We start from the raw sequence: 21172 nt of genomic DNA on the forward strand, positions 1-21172 counted from the left end.
TACTGATTCTAAATTGGGGCTGAGAGACTAAGAGTAATGACAGATCTGGACACAGATGCATAAAATATCTGCTATGGAGTTCACAATTAATCTATAGGGGTAAACAGCTCCCTGCATATGAGCCAACAGCTTGATCAGAAACATCAGAAAAGTTTCTTGTAAAATGTGGCTTCCCTGAAATAAGTTTCTTAGTATTTGCCATTTGACCTAATTATAATGATATGAAGTGAATATGAATTTTTCACAAGTTAAAGCAAAATGTACAAACCTATGAATAGTTGTCACTTTACTCTCTAAATGAAGACATGCTGTTAAAGAGCACTTCATGTATGATTAAGTGGTCTCTATAGTCAACACCTGTTTATCTATATTTATTAAAACTTTAAAGATTTCCTATATTCTGCATACACGTTATTATTTATTCTGATGCAACATATTATAGCTGAAAATCAAGTATAATGAATAAAAATAATGTGTTTTTGAGCATCGAGGCAAAACTTTTGTGTAGAAATATGTACGTGTATATGTAATCATCCATTTTTCTTTCCAGCTAGGTGTATGGTTTTCCTTGGGCTGTGCATACATTACTTTAGAAGGCTATGAAGGTGCTGCCAAAGCATTTCAGCGCTGTGTGACATTGGAACCAGATGTATGTACATTTCAACAAGCAATTCAGATGGCTTATCTAAAAGCAACAAGGATGTTTTCATTATAAACAAGCAAAGCAATAATGAAAAACTTCTTTAAACTTTAGCCCTCTGAATAAATTAAACTTTTACATAAAGGATATATTTTTGTCATGAGGCATCATAAAAATACTTGCCCAAAACTTAACTTTGTCCAAATAGCTGTGTGTGAATGTCAAAATATGTTTGACCAGAAAATTCCTTTATGCTTGCATACATTGCTAAAACAGAGGGAAAAGGGAAAGAGTAGAACACAAGGAGAGATAAAACACTAAATTAAAATACTTAGTCCTCTAAGTAATCAAATGCTTTTATGTGGGGGAAAAAAGTCAAATAAGTGGTTGTATGACAGGTAAATTTGTTACTATGTAGTTTGTGAGCACAAGGATGGACCTTTTTTTGCCAGTTTTTCAGGATGCACGGAGCAAGCATGTATACAATATTGTACACAGAGCAGAGCTTTGCTGGTTTTACCAGAACGATGATTGAGCACTGTGCAATCCTTTTCAACTAAAGCCATTGATAAACACTGTTGGAACTGACCCTGGTAGTTTTGCAAGAGATACGTTAAGGGACATTCAGATGATCTTATTTCCCTACTAGAGAGGTGTAGGTAAGTAGCTTCCAAGTGGTGAGAAGTGATCAGCTGCTGGCAGCAGTGACCTCTCTATCCATTCCAGTTAGATCCAAGTGAAGGATGCCTCTTTATGGTTTAAACCGGAGGGAGGCAAGAGCTAACATAGTGTATTCCAAACAGAAGACTGTTAAAGACATATTACCAAATGTTGCTATTAATCAGTAATTATCTATTTATTTATATTTTCATGCAATATTTTCCATTTTAATGTAGCATTTTGACTGCGTTGTAGCACGCATGATATATTAATGTGTGATAATATGCATGATTAGCAAAACCGGTATTTCACAGTTTAATTTACATATTTTTATGAAGTAAATAATGTTTTTGGTGGTACTTTTGTTGTAGAATGCTGAGGCCTGGAACAATTTATCAACTGCATATATCAGATTAAAACAGAAGTAAGTACTTCAAAAGGATTAGATGTTACTGCTTCCAAAACAAATAATTGGGATTTCCTTTTCTTTTTGACATTGTTTTTTATCTTCATAATGTGCTTAACTCTATTTTCATAATTCCTGTCCCTTCAGTTCTCTCTCTTGGGTTGGATTGTTGATAACTTCATTTTGCCATAAATGTGTTTTCATAATCTTTATAAAGTAGCAGCTTCTCAGACTACACTTTTTTCTTGTTAAATGTATTTATGGTGTAGTAAGTATAACCAGTGCAAAACATTCATACTAAATTTGAAAACTAATTTGATTATTTTAGACAGATATGTCCATTTCAAACAAACCATATATTCAAACCTATGTTAATTCATACTACATTTATCTCAGGAGATTTAAGGGAAAACATGCAATTTATTTTTCAAGTTATGAAAGCAGATGGAGGCCTACACACATAAAAGCTCACTTGTTCTTTTCCTTCCAATTTAAGCATTAGTACAAGAAGCTTTAACCTAAATGGACTACATTTCTTATTTTGTATTTCAACTCAATGTAATAAAAATTACTTGTAGACACACAATACCTGCAGGAACTTAATATTTAAGAAGAATTTTCACATTGACTCATTCCTAAAGAATGAAATAATAAAATAAGATTAAAAAAAAAAACACTTAAAATCTGGTATCAGTTTATACAGTTATGCAGTCATGGGGAAAAACAAGAAAGAAAAAGAATAGTAAGTTTACATATAAGGAACATTAAGCGTATGATGGAAATGTGGGAACTAATATTGTAAATAAATTGAAGAGATGATTAGATATGTTAATGGGAGCAGGAGGGAAGAGAAAGTGAAGGTTGAATGACTGCTTAAGGCTAAAAAGTATAGTAGAAGTCAAAAGCTTGTTTTACCTTTTCATTAGTTTCTTGCATCTTCAGTAGTGCCTTAAGAATGCACAGTTTAATTATCAAATCATATAGTGCTTCCTCTATTAATTTTTCTGTAGCCTTTTTGAAAATAAGGTGATTGCACATTTATACCAAAATCACTTTCCTCACTGTGTTTTTTTTTATCTTAGACTGCTTCTGATAGATTGCTCTTCCTTTTGCATAGAGTTCAAGAGTATGTTAAGTGCTCAGTGTATTGGCTAATGCTTGATTCATAAAAGTATCTGTAATCAAAATCATTTTCATTCATCAGTTACGAGGCTGAGACACTACTGAATGATCAGTTTCACTTTGATTATGATTGTGAATCTGCTCTTGTGATTTAACGTGCTAAATGTAACATCAAAAACAGTAAAGAGGGGTAGGTTTTGACCTTTTTTTCCAAGTAAATCATGTTGGAGAGGAATATGTGTAGAGGAAACCATAAGATGGTTTTATATAGTAATAGCTGAGTGTGTCCTCTATTTGCTCTGGAGTAGCTACTTGAAATATATTATTTGTCTAATCACTCATACATAAAGACTGTGTGCGATTTTGTTTAATTCACTTTGAAAACAGAGTGTATCTGTTGTAGCTTGCTTCAGTATAATTTATTTTGGGGGAGAAAAGCAGTGGTGAAAGTGTTCACTTATTTTTCAAGCCTACTAACCACAAAAAAAAAGGAAAAAAGAAAAAGAAAAGGATGGGGGAGAGAGGACTGAGAAAAAGAAAAATAAGATATTAAAGCTAATTGTTTTCTTTTGCTCCAGCCAGGCTCTTAAATCAGTCCCACCCAAGAGTTGTTCATTTGGTTAAGGCTTAGCAGTGTAATTCCACAGAGAAATAGAAAATATGTAAGTTTTTTGAAAACACTATGCAAACAGCTTGCTGACACCCAAATGAAAGGCGTTTTGTTGTGTTTTGGATTTGTTTGTTTTTTAAGAGTCCACACACTTTATGTATTCTGAATTTCCTTAAGAAAAAAAAAATGTGATGAAACTAGAATCTACTATTCAGTTTACCTGATAATTTTCTATGAGTTCTAGGAGGTCTTTGAAATTTAGATCTTACTTTTCTCAAAACAAACAGGCTGTTCCTCTCTCCTTTGGGTGAGAGATTCCTGGTTTCCAAGGCAGCATAGTGCACTGGTGCTGTGTACTCGCTCCAGTTTGGATATGAACTGGTTCACGTGTTGCACTGGATAAAGATACTCCATCATATGATTACATAGGAGATTCATTTTGAGAACCTAGAGGACTTTGAGTGTAGCAAGTGATGATTTGAGAAACAGGATTTACATCCCATCCCTTTGGTATCTTGTCATCATTTCACAGTTCTAAGATGAAAAGAATCAGTGTCATTCTGCACCTGCCATGACCTCAGTTATGGAAAAATAAATTCTTTAAGTTGCAAAGTTGGGTTTTTAAATTATTTTTAATGTGTTCTGCAACTGTAGTGTGAGTAAGGTTATTTTCTCATGGTTTCAGTTAAAAATTCAAGAAAGAAAATATCAATATAGATGGCACAATTACAGTGAATTTTTGCGCTCTGCGTACATAACTTTGCCAGAATGTAGTTGAGAGCTAACATAGAGGTAACCTAGATCAGACAACAGAGCATACTGAGGAGTGAACTGATAGAAGGTAATTGGCAAGAGAAGACAAGGAAGTGTCAGTATTATAAATTGTGAACGACAATTTTTACATTGTATTGTTTTTTAAACAGATTTATAAAAATAGCCTTTTAGTTGATAGAATGACAATTGATTTTCATATACTTGTATGGAATCTTCTTTCTTTTTCTTCTTTTTTTATTATTATTTAGAATCAAAGCATTTCGAACCCTCCAGGAAGCACTCAAGTGCAACTATGAGCACTGGCAAATTTGGGAGAACTATCTTCTCACCAGTACAGATGTTGGAGAGTTTTCAGAAGCAATTAAAGCTTATCACCGGCTTATGGACTTAAGAGAAAAGTACAAGGATACACAGGTGGGGAAGTTTTCATAGTAAGTCATTCTATGTTTTTTCTTGTGAGGCAGAGAATACTGCTGATAATTTTATCAGTAATGATAGTGCGCGTACCAATGAAGTTATGTAGGCAAGCCATTTAAATTTTTGACATCTGGACTGTAATGACTTAAGTATCTAAAACAAAAACGAACAAACAGGAAAACCTTTGCATCCAGATTGTTTCAGACAATGTAAAAGGGCAAATGAACCTGGCAGTTTTCAGGTCTATTCTTAAATAAAAGGCAGTGCAAAACCCTACCTTTCCACATTGTTCCTGCATATGTCTGTATCAGAAGTAATATAAATTAATTTAGCTTAAAGAAAGGCGAGCTTTTCCAGTGTGTTTGAAAATTCCACAGAAGAGCCTTTGAAAGTGAGTTATGTTTCATAGATAGGAATTGATGAATGCATTATAGTCAGAATGATGGCTCTTAATAATCCGGAACAGATATATTCTCTTCTCTCAGGTTATATTTAATATTTGTAGGAGTCACAGATTTTGATACACTACTAAACTAATTAATAGTAAAACAGAAGGTAGGAATTTAGAGAGGAAAAAAAATACAGACAAAAGAATAAATACTCTAATTCAACCAGTTTCTTCCAGTGCTAATTCATTGCAGTTCTTTGTGAAAACAGAAAACAGTCATTGGACCTTCATATACAAATCACTTTTAGCCCAATCAGTGTTGCAGGATTCCTTTTGGGAGACTGAATGCATCAAATAAGAGTGTGCGCTTGAATATTTATAATTTGAAATGTCCTTGGTTTGTGTAATTACAACAGATACATTGATATATATTTAATTTCTGCGTAGTATCCAGTCATATTTGTAAATCACTGATTTCTTCCAATAACAGTAAGGCATTTATATCTTCCTCTGTGATTTCTGTTACGTCATTGCTGTTTTTCTGCACTAGACTTCTGAGTTCAGAATGGAGCTTTGAGAAATTTTGCATTTAAGTTATTCTAGTAATTAAATGATGTTATCCTTGTGGCAAAGGTTCTGAGATCAGGATATCATGAGGCTGAATATAAGTATGTACAGATTCTGCAGACAGAACTTAATAAGGAGAAACAGAAGGGCTCCTTATAAATGATCAACAATACAATAAAATGTTACAAGAGGGGAGGTACTTATCAAAATTCCCTGTTTCCTAGTAGTCCCTTATAATATTTAAAGCATGCTCTCTTACCTCCCTTTTACTGGTTCTTAAAATTCTTTAAATTTCTGTATTTGCTTTTATATTCTTGAACTTACTGAGAAATATACCTTGACAACTTTTACTTATTGAATTATGTATAACTTCAGATAGTAGATACAGACACAGACACAGATTTCTAGGTTGGAAGAGACCTCAAGATCATCGAGTCCAACCTCCGACCTAACACTAAGTACTCCACTAAACCATATCGCTAAGCTCTACATCTAAATGTCTTTTAAAGACCTCCAGGGATGGTGACTCCACCACCTCCCTGGGCAGCCCGTTCCAATGCTTAATAACCCTTTCGGTAAAGAAGTACTTCCTAACATCCAACCTAAAACTCCCCTGTCGCAACTTTCGCCCATTCCCCCTCGTCCTGTCACCAGGCACGTGGGAGAACAGACCAACCCCCACCTCTCTACAGCCTCCTTTAAGGTAACTGTAGAGAGCGATAAGGTCGCCCCTGAGCCTCCTCTTCTCCAGGCTGAACAAGCCCAGCTCCCTCAGCCGCTCCTCGTAAGACTTGTTCTCCAGACCCCTCACCAGCTTGGTCGCCCTTCTCTGGACTCGCTCGAGCACGTCCATGTCCTTCCTGTAGCGAGGGGCCCAAAACTGAACACAGTACTCGAGGTGCGGCCTCACCAGAGCCGAGTACAGGGGCACAATCACTTCCCTAGCCCTGCTGGCCACGCTGCTTCTTATACAGGCCAGGATGCTGTTGGCCTTCTTGGCCACCTGAGCACACTGCTGGCTCATATTCAGCCGACTATCAACCAATACTCCCAGGTCCTTCTCGGCCAGGCAGCTTTCCAGCCACTCATCTCCCAGCCTGTAGCTCTGCTTGGGGTTGTTGCGCCCCAGGTGCAGGACCCGGTACTTGGCCTTGTTGAACTTCATACAGTTGACCTCAGCCCATCGCTCCAGCCTATCCAGATCCTCCTGCAGAGCCTTCCTGCCCTCGAGCAGATCGACACACGCACTTAGCTTGGTGTCATCTGCAAACTTACTGAGGGTGCACTGGACGCCCTCATCCAGATCATCGATAAAGACATTAAAGAGGACCGGCCCCAGTACCGAGCCCTGTGGGACACCACTAGTGACCAGCCTCCAACCAGATTTGACTCCATTCACCACAACTCTCTGGGCCCGGCTATCCAGCCAGTTTCTAACCCAGCGAAGCGTACGCCAGTCCAAGCCCCGAGCAGCCAGTTTCTTGAGGAGAATGTTGTGGGGAACGGTGTCAAAAACCTTACTGAGGTCAAGGTAAACCACATCCACAGCCTTTCCCCCATCCACCAAGCGCGTCACTTTGTCATAGAAGGAGATCAGGTTCGTCAAGCAGGACCCGCCTTTCATAAACCCATGCTGACTGGGCCTGATCGCCTGCTTGCCCTGCAAGTGCTGCGTGATGACCCTCAAGATAATCTGCTCCATGAGCTTTCCTGGCACTGAGGTCAAACTGACAGGCCTATAGTTCCCCGGGTCTGCCCTCCGGCCCTTCTTATAGATGGGCGTCACATTGGCTAGCCGCCAGTCAACTGGGACCTCCCCCAATAGCCAGGACTGCTGATAAATGATGGAAAGCGGCTCGGCCAGCTCCTCCGCCAGTTCTTTCAGTACCCTCGGGTGCATCCCATCCGGCCCCATCGACTTGCGCACATCCAAGCTCCGTAGCAGGTCGCCAACCATTTCCTCATGAATAGCGAAGGCCACATCCTGCTCCCCATCCCCTTCCACCAGCTCAGGGCACTGGGTATCCAGAGAACAACCGGTATTGCCGCTAAAGACTGAGGCAAAGGCGGCATTAAGCGCCTCAGCCTTTTCCTCATCCTTAGTAACTAGGTTTCCCCTCGCATCCAGTAAAGGATGGAGATTCTCCTTAGTCCTCTGTTTCGCGTTGATATATTTGTAAAAGGATTTTTTGTTGTCTTTAACGGCAGTAGCCAGGTTGAGCTCCAGATGAGCTTTGGCCTTTCTAATTTTCTCCCTGCACAGCCTCGCTACATCCTTGTAGTCCTCCTCAGTGGCCCGCCCTTTTTTCCAAAGATTATAAACCTTCTTTTTTCTGCTAAGCACAAGCCGCAACTCTCTGTTGAGCCAGGCCGGTCTTCTTCCACGCCGGCTCGTCTTTGGGCACATGGGGACGGACCACTCCTGTGCCGTTAAGATTTCCTTCTTGAGGAACGCCCAGCCTTCCTGGACTCCTCTGCCCTCCAGAACCGCCTCCCAAGGGACTCGGCCAACCAGCGTCCTGAGCAGCTCAAAGTCAGCCCTCCGGAAGTCCAATACAGCAGTTTTACTGATGAGTCATTGGAAAGGACCTGAGGAGAAAGCTTGCTGTAACTTTCTTCTTAGCCTCTGAAATATTAGTCTGAGGCTGTAAATGCAGCCAAGAAATTTCTGCAACTGCTAGTAACACTGCTTTGCACAACATGCATACTTGTGGAAACAAGAAATATTTTTTTACTTGGAAAGTTGCAGTTCTGTAAATAACAAAATTATTTTGCAGGTGGAAAAACTGTTTAGCTATGCTTTCAGAAACCGGATTTTCATCTTGTACTGTCAAAGAATATGAATTCATAAGTATGGACAATATGGTTCCTCTGCAACTTCTCTGCTCTTGAGAATCTAACACATTTTCTCTTACCCTTCCCATCAAATGCCATTCTCACTTCAGTGGTTCATACTGACAGACCCTTTTCTAATAAAAGGCTGCAAGGAAATGTTCCAAGGGGATTTTGAGGAGAGAGGGTTGATACTTCTTGAAGTCCTCTGCCTTTTAAGTAGCTCACTAATGACAATTGTCTTTCTTATAAAAGTTTAATTTGGGAGGGGTGTAGGGAGAGATCATAGACTGCAGAGCTGTCATTTTGGATCTGGTATCTGAGGGTTCTTTTTCTGAGCACAGTCAAGCTTGATTCGCATTAGTTAAGCTTCTAAAAACGGTTTGAAGTGAATTTTTATATGAAAGGAACTTTTTGGAGAACAATTGTGGAATGAGACTAACTGATCACAGCATTTAAAAATGATTGTGTTCGTTAGTATGTCTAAGGTTTTGTCCCCATGTCCCCATTTCATTTAGTTTTTGTTAAATACGCATTCTCAAAAGAAAAGGAGGAAGAAGAATGCAGATGATGTGACATACTAACCACAAATAGTGGGCACAGTGGTCATATGGGGCACAGTTCATTAAAAGGGGCAAACCAAAAAAAAATAACACTGCTGCTTGTGTAGGATCCTGGGCAGCAGAGCATTGCTTGAACAGTTCAGTGCATGTGGCAGCTTAATTCTCTCAGATATAAATTAAAATAGGCAATGGTCTAAAATGGAATGCTCTGTTAGCCTACTACTACTTCTTGATCATTAGCACAATTCACCTGCAATTCTAAATAGCTTTATTGAACAGTTGGGCACAGCCAAGTAGCGTTAATCATTCATTAGTATTTAATGGACCCTTTAATCTGGGCTTTCACACCGGTTTTATTTTAACTGCTGTACTGCTAATGTTTACGTGCTGAATTACAGAAAAATGAGAAATTACTATGATTAAAGTGAAAGCAAAGCATGAACTCTATGGGAATAAGAGTTATGTTTCAGTTGCTAAATACTACTGACTGAGGAAACTTTTTTCATGTGCAAATAAAATATATGTCTATAAAAGTTTTTATAACTATATGTGATACACATCTGGACTTTTAGAGTTTAGAGGAACAATTTTGTTACCATGAACTTGAGAAATTGAGAAGTCATACATATATGAATCCTCAGGACCAGTTTTAGTTCTTTTTCAAAACGGATCACAAAGTTTCTTCTTACACCTCTTCTATGTTATGCATGACAATGCAAAGCTAATGGAAATACCAGCACTTGCTTGTGTTTTTCAAACAAATAATTATACAACACCCAATTGGTTTAATGCTGGGTTTTATTCCCTTAGTTTCCAAAACATGAATGCAATATGAATTTCAGAACTTTTGGACTATTAATAGTTGATCAGATTTTCTATCATCCTAGGTCAAAATCTGAGCCCTTTATAATAGAAAAAAAAAACAGGCTATTATTTTGTATGTGATATATTCCTACAGTTTTGGTGTTGAGGGTGCATTTAGCTGATGTTCAGATATTTCTGCTGTTGAATCTGAAAAGAAATTGGGGAGATGGAGGGTTTTTTTTTTCACTTTCTGTTAAATATTCATTTCATAACAAGATCAGACATTTTGATTTGATTGTTTTTTGCAAAGGACTTAATTTGTTTAAACTCAGTAATTATTCCTTAGATTGTATGTTACTTGAATCATTCTGTATAAGGAAAGTTTTGGAACAATGACATCATAAATTCTAAACTTCACAGGTTTTTATTTAAAGTGTACTGTCCTTTGATGTTGTGATAATTTTTGTCTTACTTGCTGCCACTAAACTACATCTTGGTTTGTGAGGATGCCTCACCGCCCTACTTCTGCTACAGTAGCAGTATGTTTTTTGTGGTTTGTGGTTGATCATCTTTGAAAATTATTTATATTAGTTGGTTGATATTAGTATTGTTATTAATGTAGTTTCATAGTAAATATGAATTTATGGACAAAAATGTTGAAGTGTTAAAGTTGCCAAATGAGTGTTTGTATACCCTTCACCTGCCTATCTTGAATGAAAACCTTAAGAGACTTTCATTTATTTTTATTGTTAAGATTATTTCTTTGCTGGTTTCTCTCCTGTACTACACAGGAAAGGTAGTTCTCATTAAGCCATAGCTTACATAGGTTTAATTTTCTTCTAACTTGATCCAGTGCCTTCATTGATTTACGTTTGTTGCTTCCATTTTTATGAGAAGGAACTGAGGTGCAGTGAAACTGTCTTCTAATTCTATGTGTCCAATTCAAGACCCAGACTTATGCTTTTTTTTTTTTTTTTTGTGGGCTACTTGGTGTTATGTAGCATTTCATACATGCAAAGCCTGGCTTCCATCAAGTTCATTAGCAGCTGCAAGTGCTCAGCATTTCTGCAGGTCAGATCCCACATTCTCTAGTCAGTGACTCAGAAAGTTATGTCATTAAATGAGTACTTGTAAAAAGTTTGATTGAACTGATCTGACGAGTAATTCACTAGAAATACATTAAACACAGAATTTCCCAGGGTAGCCTTCAGTTGACTTCCAATTTTCCATCTCATCCAGTTTATAACTTTCAATTTCTGCAGGCAACTAAATAAAGGTCTTGTAAACAACAGTGTCTTCCATTACCTCAAATGCTCTGGTTCAGCCTGTTTACTAATATTTTCTATAGCCATATTACAACATAAAAATATCTTTGTGATGCTGCTGCAATTTCCTATGCTATCCTCTTGCACGCTAGGCTGTCAGGATAACCCAACATTTCCATCTTAACTCTTTCACCTCTATATCTTCTCCAACCATAGAATCTTGTAGATGAAGTTTAAATTAGTTGAATTATTCCCCTAATAATCTATTTCTTCATATATTTGAAGAATATATATATATGTAGGAGTATTCATATAATCCTATATTCGCTATATGGCGTTACATTTGTTTTTTAGTGATCCATGAATAGAGACCAAATGCTAGAGATACCAAGATGCTCATTATATATACTGATGTTGATTTGAGTTGAAACAAAACTTTCCTGCTACTTTTTTTAAGGTGCTGGCTATTCTGGTCAGGGCGGTAGTGAATGGGATGGCAGATCCTACTGGAGAGGTAGCAAGTGGATTGAAGGGGAAATTGCAAGAGCTCCTGGGCCGAGTGACTTCACGAGTGACAAATGATGGGGAAATCTGGAGACTTTATGCCCAACTTTATGGAAATGGACAGAGTGATAGCAGTGAAGATATTGAAAAGGTAAATGTGTTGTGATTTTTGTTTTTATCGATACACGCTTGTGGTACAAACTTTGTTCTCTAGCAAACTAAGTACGATAGTAAGACGTGCTCTAGTTCCAGATGTTTTGCTTTAGTGTTTCTATAAGCTTATCTTCTGTTTCTCGTGTTTCTACACCACACATTTTTATTATCTAACAGGACCAAGATGTTTTACATCCATTTTTAAAAATTTTTTAAAACCATCTCTTTTATCAGTATTTTATTTTAAAACATTATAACTCGATACATGTTCATTGTCCTGGATTCATATTCTGAAGCTTTTCTTGGCAGCAGTCTAATAGCTATATTATGTTTTTATTTTTAATTGGGATCTACAATTCTGAAGACAAGATATTGTACCTTCTGGAGGAAAAAAAGTAGATCATAATGGCATGATTCAGTGGCATCATAAGCCATCTAAATTCTTCTTTGACACCTCTAAAGAAAAATGCACGTTGAGGTTGGTCTGTTACTCAGAGTTCCCAGCGCAAAAGTACTTTGTCCTCGCTTACCTTAAAATGGACTTAATATTGCTAAGTAATTCTTAACCTGTTAAGCTGTTGGCTCTTCTTTACCTGTCTTTCTTTTAGCTATGATAACTTCCATCTCTTTTCCTATCATTTCCTAGGTAATTGAGATGATTGCACTTTCCAAAAATAACATCTTTGCAGTGCTGCAAGTGTTTACTTTGTTGTATGCTAGACTGTGCTTTGCATTTGGTGTTAAATTTCCAAAATTCAAATGGCCTTGCGCACTCCAAAAATACTTATGGGTTATCAGATCTTCACTGAAGCTGAAAATACACAAGGTCAGCATTCAGTATGTGTTTCCTAGTGGGGGTACGCCTTTGGCCAGGGCAAAAATGTCAGTCTAGAGGGTTGCTTGTCACTTGATATCCAGTATATTATGCAGATAGCTGGGCCTACAAATCGTATGCTGTGGGGTTAAAGTTGTAATTATTTGGGCCTTGTTCAGTGTCTTCTTATTCATGCTCTGCTCTGTGAAATGTCTTGTATAGTCCTTGTCAGTGTCCATGATACCTCTAATTCCTCCCTCTTTTTTCTTCCCTTTTTTTTTTTTTTTTTTACAGCTGAATGACAAAAAGGGATTTGGCCTATTTAGAATTCAGAAATACAGACACTGCAATATCCTGTAATATATCCTCAGATTCTTACTCAGACATGCAAACGAGCAGAGGCCCTGTCTATACTATAAATGTAGTCATATCAGGATCTGGTTACATCACAGTATTTTTCACTAACCCAGTTAAAAAACATGGTTTCAATTTGTAGAGTAGACAGGAATTTAACTGTGTTTCCTAATCAGACTCGTTATGGAACATGTGGTCTAGCTTGCCTTGCAAACTCTGACCTTGTTTATAAATACTTAAGGTATGCCTACGTGCATGTCCAAATATCATAGTGTGATGGTACCACCGAGCAAAACTGTCTACAGCCACGGCATAAACTAATTTACAATACACTAGATAGCCACTGGTAGCTTTTCTGATCTCACTGATATCATATTATAAAGCAAAAATGTGAAAAACTGAGTATTTATTTGGCACAAGTATCATCTTGTGTCAGATATTAAGTGAATATAGTTATCTTCAGAAAAATTCCAGGTGTATTATTGCAGTTTTCAACCCACATTTATTGTTCAATAGGACAGTGAATTCTGAAAGGGTATTATTTACTTTTTTGTGGCATCACAGGACACAGAAATGGAAAAGATCTATCATAGTATTGTGTACCTCCTTACAAATGCAGAGTTTGACCTTTGTTCCATAATGCAATACCATATTTAATACAGATTTAATTATATTTAGTCAGTGCTGTACTTAACACTTCATCTGACAGAACAGCCTTGTCTGTCTGGATATTGTAGAGGGGTTTTTGTGGTGTTATTTTTTCCTGTTTGTTTATTTGCCTTTCTGTTCTAATGTTACATCTGACACCATGAATCACTAGGGTCTACAGCTACAATTCAACACACTGCTTTGTAAGTTCAATCAAAGTCAGATGGGGGTTACAAGTTAGGAGTGTAAAACCATTGCTTTTTTTACTTTAACTTAGTACATATTTCTTTTTAAAATTCCATGTATCTGACTTGCCACCACATTGAACACTACATTATTTGCTGTGCTGAACCCAGTCCACCCCTTTCCCACCAAACAATCTTTCCAACCTTCAAGTTGCCTGCTGATCCAGACCCAGGTCACTGAAAACCTTCTGTTCCTTAAAGTCTCCCCAGCTCATTGCTGTTTCCTTCCAGGATTCCAGGATAAATCCATGATCCAGAAGTGCAAACAAACAACCCATCAGGCTTTGAATTCTTTCCCTTCCCTGACATCCATCATCAAAACTTGCTTCTCTGACTCAGATACATGCAGATTAAAATCAGGCTGCTGTAAACAAGCCTGTTGTTCCTTCTCTTGGAAGTTCTTGCCTCTATTGCCCAGTGCTACCACCAACTGTGACCTAGGCTACTATGGCAGGAAAAAAAAATTTAATTTGCTCTGGTTTGACTTAATACATCTTTACTGCCATTTGCAGCCATTCAGCAGCATGAACGGTTCAATTGCCCATGTTGGAACTCCAGTAGGAGAGAGAAAGATATGGGGTTTATCAGCCTAGAAGCTTATATTTAATCTGTCCATGTTCTGCAATCAGAAGTCTTTCTTGTGCTCTTGTACATATACTGCACTGAAAGATTTTTCTTCCTTTATATAATACTTAAACTCTTTAAAAAGATGATTGAAGAGTTGTCATTGAACCAAGCCAGGCAACTTTTCACATGCATTTGTCTTTAGTATTTCTGATGATATAGGAAGAAAACAAAACAAGAAAGCAAAAATTGATTTTTGCTTCTCAGTTTTTTTTCTCCTATTGATTTGTGTGCTTTGATTTAGCCAACTGAACTTTTATGAAGTGAGCTAAGGGATTTAATGAAATACATTTTTAGATTATTCTGTGAATTTTGAATTTAGATTATTCTATGAATTATGCGTATCATTTTGAGCCGTGGTATGTCCTGACTTCTATTCATGACCTCCTTAAATACAAATATAATTAATTTCACTCATGAACTGTTTATTTCTTCTTCTGGCTAATGGAGTACTAATTCTCATACTACATCACCAGATTTCCATTGTCCAGTTTTGTTGTAAACAAAAATTACAATAATGAGATGAGTTGGCAGACTTTATTCTTTCTTGTCCTTAAACCACAGGAAAACAAAAGCTTTCCTTTACTTTTCATGTGTCTTTCAAGCTCTTTATTATACTTGTTTTCTTAATGGGTTGCTCCTGCCATCTTGTTTACAATTATTTTCTTCATTTTTCCTGTTCACAGTGAGAACCAGTGCAGTATAACAACTAATAGATGTCTGTAAAATATATACTCATCAAAAATACATATATAGAAAGAAAGCTTTGATGTTTTCAGTTAGCATTTAATAGTTACGAAATCACTTTTCCAAGTGTGAGTACAAGTATTTTCCACTTTTTCATGTGCATTTAATTATGATGACTTGGCAAACATGGGTCACATCCATCAGTCTAGACAGATTTTTAAAAGATAAAAATTAGACACATGTTACTTTATATGCCTGTCATACTTGAGATACAATATCAGTGAAGAACATCTGTGTTACAGCTGGTGCTTACCGTTGTGGAGAAGGATACTACTCCAACTCAAAGAAAATCAAACACAGTAAAGATGCATTCGTTTTCTGGACTGAGCATCAATTTCAGAGCTGCTTAAAACTAAATTAGTGTCCTAGTTTGTTTTCATGCATAGTGATCTTTTTTCTTTTTTTTCTCTCCTTGCAGTCACTGCAGTGTCTTACAAAGGCACATAAATGTGAAATTCAATCAAGTGACTGGGAGAAAGATGTTTCTTCTTTTAAGGAAGTGGTGAAAGGAGCCGTAGAGATTGCACATGGTATGTTCTACCTGAGTAGAGTTAATATTATACATGAAGAGTGTAGCAAATATTTATTAAGCAAAGTAATAAAATTATACCTTATCCATTATATTTATTCCTACTTTTGGGAGTCTTCTAACGTAGAACATGTTAGACTTGAAATGAAGTAAAGATTGTGTTAGGGGAGTCAACAAACATTATGCATGATAAACACAATTGATTTCATGTTTACCAATGTATTTCATGGTCTAAGAATTTCATAGTGCAAGTGAAAAATGCATCAGTAGTTCACTCAGTCCTCAAATTGTCACATTTGATTGACAGTGCCATACCAACATCTCCAGGATGGTTGTGTGTATACTTTATGGGTGGGAGATGTACAGAAGTTAAACTCAGTAGGACTATTCACTCTGTGCTGTAATATTCATGTTTAAGAAGGATTCCTTTAGTCATAGACTGGGTCTAGATTGATTTTCTCAAAATTAGCTGTCATTCTTTTTCTTTGAGTTTCTTTTTTAGGATATTGCATTCAAACATTATATATGGAAAATATCAAGGTATTTTTAATTGAATGTTGGTTAAAGATAATTGATATAGACATAATGTTTTTTGTTTGTTCTGTGGTCCTTCTCTTCGGATTCTAGTTGCTATAAAATGCAGCAAGCACAAATCTAATTATCAGGAAGCTTTACAGATACTTTCTTCAGCTCGGCTCAACTTACGTGGCTTGTCATCCAAAGCAAAGGTAGGAATGTTTGAACAAAATACCCTTCTTCTGTTGCCAGAACCCATTTTTCTGTTTTAAGTCATTTGTAGATAAAAATAGTATCTTTCTGTCCCAGTGTATCATCAAAAAGATGTTCACCTCTACATTGTTAAGGATTCCAGTTGTACATAGACTTGTATTTCCTTTCTTCCTGCTAGGATTTGACTGCTACCGTAAAATTCCAATGTTATCTTTCAGACTAAGTTAGAATTGTACTTAGTGTTGGGCAAACAGACTGAATTGTTTGGAAGAAATCAGTCATTTCAAGACCTGCTCCTTAATGTTGTGTAGTTATGGGGAACATGGGGCAGTCTGAGAAGAAAGTGCATATAAACCTCTAGAAGGGACCAAAGTGTGTAAGGACTACTTTATGTCACTTGAAAGTGTTTTAGAAACGTTTATTGAGAGACAAAACGCATATTTAATAACGTTGTCATGAATGCTCTACCAATTCAAATAGTAATTATTTGGAAAAGATTATCATACTTGAATCATGTTTGGATTTTGGAGTTACAGTTTCTGCCTCTGTAGCCAGTCACCCAAAGAGCCAAGTCTGTTTCTGCACCATTATTATCCTAATTTTATCCACTATCTCATGTGAGACACAGCCACAGCTTGGGACACAATTGTTTATTCCACATCAGTCAGTTCTCAATTACGTTTTTGTTCAAAATGCACTGAATGTCCTAAAGAAGTATTCTTCCTGGCTGTGTGTGAGGTTTAGTAAATGTGAATTACAGAGCATAAGTTTTATAACATGTGCTTGTGTTACAAAGTGTTGATCCATCATCAGTGTGTTAAACTTGGCTCGTTCTCTTAAGTCCTATAATTTTAAGGATAAAGAGCCTTGGAAAGCTGTATAAGCAGACACAAGCCAGCTCCATAACTAACGGTGCTTTTAGATACTAGCATATTTAAGTCTTAGGAATGTGGCCCAAAAAAAAAGGCCATAATTTGTATGTTGTGTTGTGATTCACAAAATGGTTTAAAAAAAAAGCCTGTAGACTGTAGAGAAAGCAAGAATACTTGACATAAATGATACAAACAGAAGTACAGGTGGTTTATATTATACCAGATCTTGCAGTCTATCAAAGATTAAGAATAGTTCAGTGTAGTAAAATGTATTTTTAATTCCTGAAGGTTCTAATTTAATTAATATTTATACTGTTGTCAGATGATGGTTTCTCTAAGCTTTATGGCGTTTCTGTGAAAACTGACATGGTAGAGATAAAGCTGTTGGTGTGACCTAATTGTTTTCACATACTTTTCAAGAATCCATCTTATTTTTAATTTGAAGTCAAATTGATTGTCCAAAGTATGTTGATTGTGGGTTTAAAAACCTCAGTATCTTCTGTAAGATGCTATGCACAAACAGTTTAACACTGTTTGTGTCCAAACTCAACAGCAGCATCTTCTTGCTTCCTCATGAATAAATACTAGTGTACAATTGTTTTGTTTTTTCTTTTAATACAGAAAAAGGCTTTAAAAAAAAAAAAAAGAGGGGTTGGAGTGTCTAAGAGCAGACTTGGTAGTTAAGGTGCCAGAATGAACAAAGGAGCAGTGAAAATAACTTTTAAAAGATAAAAGTTCAAAATTTCGTAGTCGGGACGTGCAATTGGACTAAATCAGTAGGTCTTGTACAAGTGCAACAATGTCGCTTCTCAGACTTCTCACTTTTACTTGGTTCTCCATCTCTGAGAATCCAGTCCCTGCATTGTGCCACATATGATGTGGCCAGACTCTGCGAAAAGTTGCCCTGAGAAAATGTGCTGTTAATGTGCTCCTTTCTGTACAGAGCCTTCTGGGCAGTCGCATGCTCCGGCAAATAGCATAGTGGTCTCCCTTCTCCTTGGCCCCATGCATCATTCAGATCTGACAGGTGGGGTCTCCAAACAGGAGAGAGGTCATGGAGCTGTATCGTAAATGCATGAAATGTGGGTGCTGTCGTGGGGAAACGTGAGGCACAAACCCAAAGAGCGATGGTGCATGAAACTTCCCCAGGCTGCATCTAGTTGAATAGAACTCTTTAACTGTGTGGGGAAAAAAATGAATAAATAATTACATCATCCTGATTTATTGAGCTGTCTTAGCCAGAAAGAACTGAACTTTTGTCACATCTTCAGTGTGAGGTTTTGGGGCTGAAAGTCAGAAAAGCCTCTGTACTTGCAGCAGGAACATGTTCATGTTTTCTTGGAAGATGTTGCTTTGTTCAGTGACAAGACTGTTCTGAAGTACATTGAAAACCTTGGTTCAGGCCATTTAAGTACATTTTTGTTTATTTACATATCTGTGTTGTCTCATTATATTTTGATGATACAATGATGACATGTACTGCAGAACAACTTCTCTTTTCTGGGTTTGTTTTGTCTCTGAACATTGTTTTTTTGTTGTATCAGATGAAATATGAATCACTCTCCCTTTACATAATAAAGGGGAAATGTGTTTGGGTGTCCCCCCACCATGTTTATGTGGAGTGGTACCTCACGTAGCCTCCGTAGTAAGTCAAATGACAGCTCGTGGCCTTGCAATAGCAACATGTTCTGTCCAGCTCCAGTCAGACCTTGTGTATCTCAAGACTAGTCATTTAGCATTCCTCCCCCATGGTTTCCCTGTAAATATATGAAATTTATGATTGCTCATGAGTTAGCTACTTTGTGTTTTTGTTAATGTCTTATGGTCTTTAAGAACAAACTATTTTTAGTACTTGCTAGTGCTTTTTTTCTCTTGTATGAATTAATTACGCACAGATGCATGTCTCAGCCCATGCACATCTTGATACTAAATGTTAAAACATATATTATTTGGGGTTTTGGAGAAAATTGCAACAGAGTATGACACTGAGAAAATAGTCACTAAAATTTCCAGCTACTACTTTATAAGCAGGTGGGTTAGTAAACTGCAGTTGGTAGTCTGACATACTCTTCAAATTTGAGTTTCATGGTAAAACTCAGAAGTCCATGGCTTTTGACCCAGTTAGGACTCAGTACAGGTCAGAGCAGAAACCTAATGTCGCCTGGGGGATTCGGCCCATTTGACAAAATACCAGGTAGCTGGTACAGGCAGCAGGTCTACATAAGTATGTGTGTATGTATATACCTTATTTGTTTTGTCACAAAATAGACTTTACAGGGAGAGGGATACCATTGTGGGTGCTAAAAATAAAGGAGGCAGGATAGTGGTTAAGAGGCTCCTGAACCCTATCTCTTTGCTGAAACAGAGAAACTCTAAGTGTAGTTTAAAATCATGTTTCTATTTGTCCTGCAGCAGCTTTTTGTAGATGTAACAAGCCAGGAGGTTCACAGCGAGATAGCTGATGAAGTGACAACTATGGACAACTTGATTGCTGAACTTCAGGAGCTGAGCAACCAGCTGAGGGACCAGTGCTGAAATGCAGACCAGATTTTGTGACTGGAAGACAAGGATGACATGTTTGTTTTGCCACAGCACTTGCTGATGACATGGTAACAGTTCTAATGCAACAACAGTCGCAATAAACATTTTTCTGTACAACACTGTTCTTGTGGTCAGCTTTCTTCTGATAATAGACTGCTTTTTAAGATTATCTGCTCTCACTGTCATACAAAGTTGTGTGTCTGCTTCCTCAAGCCCAGAGTTTCTGAAACGGGGCTGGTTGTGTTTATAGGGCGATTTTTGAGGATTAGTTCTGCCTGAGTGCATTACATGGACGGCGCCAGGCCCCTGCGGAGTGCCTCACCCACGGTGCTGGCGGGCCAGCAGAAGATGGCAGATGACTGAGTGGAGGCAGGAGCTGAGGCCCCCTCCCACCTGTCACACCCTCACCAGCAAGGCACACAGCCAATCGGAGGGCGCGCCTCCCTGCTACTGGCCAATCAGAGGAGCTGCAAGGCTCAGCCCACCCATGGGGGGACGCTGTGGTGGTGAGGCGCGGAAATCCCTGGGCACCCGGTGGGGCATGAGGCGCTTGAGGCCTTGGGTGGCTCTACAGGCGCTTTCTGATTGTAATTCAGTCTTAATTGCTTATAGGGGAGTTAGTCTTTTTTGTTACATAAAATAGCATGATTTACAAAGTTATTGTGTAAAGCAGTAGTATTTTGTTCAAAAATACAAAGGTTGTGTCCACGTGCAACAGACAAACACTTCAGTTGGGCCTTTTACAGACATGGGGATTTCTTCCCAGTGTTGTAGCACTAAAACTAAAATCCAAAATACTTGCATCTGACTTTTTTTTTAATTTAGACTATTTATCATTGTTCAATTTTTAAGCATCTTTGCTACACCTCTTCCTAAAATAGGGTTTCTTAGAAGCCTATGTAAGATTGCTAAAATCATGATAAGTGAGGGAACTTTATTCCATTTGAGAGTGACACAGTCTCCAAAAATGTAGCTGTCTGTGTTCTAAGCACGCTCAGTTTATGGTATGGTCTTTACAGATGTGGCATTATGAAATGGTGAGAGTCCCGTCCCTGAGGAGAGCTCGAAGGTAAAGGGAAACCAAACAAGTAATTGGATATGAAGCTGCAATAAAAGCGTGTTATTGTAGTGTGTGAAGGGGAAACCATCTTGACATCTTCGTAAAGCTTTGTATCCTCGTAAAGCTTTTTAGAATGAAGAATAAATTATTCTCTTGCCAGTATTTTAACATGCGGTTCCCACACAAAGGATCATCTTTACAAATGGTAAATCTGCTAGTGTAGGAGAGCTGACTTGAAAACACCTAATTGAAATGGTTCAGAAAGGGAGGAGCGTTAAAGTTTATGCAGAGTGACTTTGCTGGA

General features: G+C 37.6%; 1 protein-coding gene across 4 annotated transcripts in view; it reads left to right on the forward strand.

Moving 5' to 3' along the window:
- Nucleotides 1-19927, forward strand: part of TTC27 (tetratricopeptide repeat domain 27) — a 111873-nt gene extending 91946 nt beyond the window's left edge. For 2 of the 4 annotated variants that reach the window (XM_040553626.1, XM_040553628.1), the window contains exons 14-20: nucleotides 551-649; nucleotides 1672-1724; nucleotides 4461-4626; nucleotides 11506-11703; nucleotides 15556-15667; nucleotides 16294-16394; nucleotides 19680-19927. In XM_040553626.1, the coding sequence (XP_040409560.1) occupies nucleotides 551-649; nucleotides 1672-1724; nucleotides 4461-4626; nucleotides 11506-11703; nucleotides 15556-15667; nucleotides 16294-16394; nucleotides 19680-19802 (852 nt within the window). In that variant the 3' untranslated portion in view covers nucleotides 19803-19927. The remainder of the gene's footprint in view (nucleotides 1-550; nucleotides 650-1671; nucleotides 1725-4460; nucleotides 4627-11505; nucleotides 11704-15555; nucleotides 15668-16293; nucleotides 16395-19679) is intronic. The other 2 variants (XM_040553627.1, XM_040553629.1) reach the window with 1 other exon arrangement.
- The last annotated feature ends 1245 nt before the right edge of the window (nucleotides 19928-21172 follow it).

Source organism: Cygnus olor, chromosome 3, assembly GCF_009769625.2.
Source record: "Cygnus olor isolate bCygOlo1 chromosome 3, bCygOlo1.pri.v2, whole genome shotgun sequence".
NCBI classification, from domain to species: domain Eukaryota; kingdom Metazoa; phylum Chordata; class Aves; order Anseriformes; family Anatidae; genus Cygnus; species Cygnus olor.